At 41.9% G+C, this 950-nt stretch overlaps 1 protein-coding gene across 1 annotated transcript; it reads left to right on the top strand.

Moving 5' to 3' along the window:
- On the top strand, positions 1-540 carry PHALS_01564 (uncharacterized protein; the record flags this gene model as incomplete). The annotated part of the gene is made up of 1 exon (XM_024715980.1): positions 1-540. The coding sequence occupies one exon, from the start codon at positions 1-3 to the stop codon at positions 538-540; it is 540 nt and encodes a 179-aa protein (XP_024581624.1).
- Positions 541-950: the final 410 nt, after the last annotated feature.

Here is a 950-nt window from a genome sequence, read left to right as displayed (position 1 = left end):
ATGCAGTTGTGGACTCATTCTTCAATCTACCACAACCAGCTCAAGGGTCCAGATCATCCATTGGAGAAAGTTATGGTCTCCTTGTTCAAGTTCGCCTTATTTGTCATCATTATCGGTGTAGCCATTGCGGAGAATCGTGCTACGGGACCATTTCGTGCATTGACCACGCGAAATCTCGTACGTGTCCAAAATGCTGTCGAGAAGGAGTTAATGGCCAAAATCGTCAACGACGCTTTACAGCCCGGAGCTGTCAAAGAAGTTCTCCAAGATGTAGCAAGCAAAATAGAGGGGCTCAAGAATGTTCCCAATTTGTGGGAAGCTTACGACAAGAACATCGCAGCGTTTAAAGAACGCCTCATAAACGACCTTAAACCAAACTATGTGTTTGGATTAATCACAGGTAAGAAGTATGGTGAAACGAGCCTTCTTGCGGTAAGCGATGAGCATACTACTTTGTATCAACTTTATTGTGCTTTAAGCAAAAAGGTAGAACAGGAAATGTCGAAGTACAGTATTGGAAAGGGATACCTGATTAACTAAATGTAATGGCTGTGGCCACGTAATACACGAGACCCCTTCTTTGCATCAAATTTTGGTTTGTCTGTTGTCTAAATTAATTTCACATAGCAATGAGAATGGCAAAAGGTTGCTTGATAAAACAATGTAGGATCAAACACACAGACAAATCTGCGAACATTGAATTCCCTCGGATGCTGCATCTTTTCGTCACACGTAATAGAGTCAACGACTTGACTCGTTACGCAGTTGTAGGCAATTTCACCTCCACCAAACGACTTAAAAGCGCCAAAAAGCCGCTTGTAATAATCTTTTATCTTTCTGCCGACGGCGCGTCTTCTATTAATCTCGACACAAAGTATTCTTAAGCTCTGTGACACATTGTCAGGGAATTCGAACGCAAAACATTTTGAAACATATCTAGACGAGAGAAT

The sequence above is a fragment of the Plasmopara halstedii genome, assembly GCF_900000015.1.
Source record: "Plasmopara halstedii genome assembly, contig: Scaffold_1561, whole genome shotgun sequence".
NCBI lineage: Eukaryota > Oomycota > Peronosporomycetes > Peronosporales > Peronosporaceae > Plasmopara > Plasmopara halstedii.
Note: the sequence above shows the minus strand (reverse complement) of the source record. Positions and strands in the feature narration are given on the sequence as shown.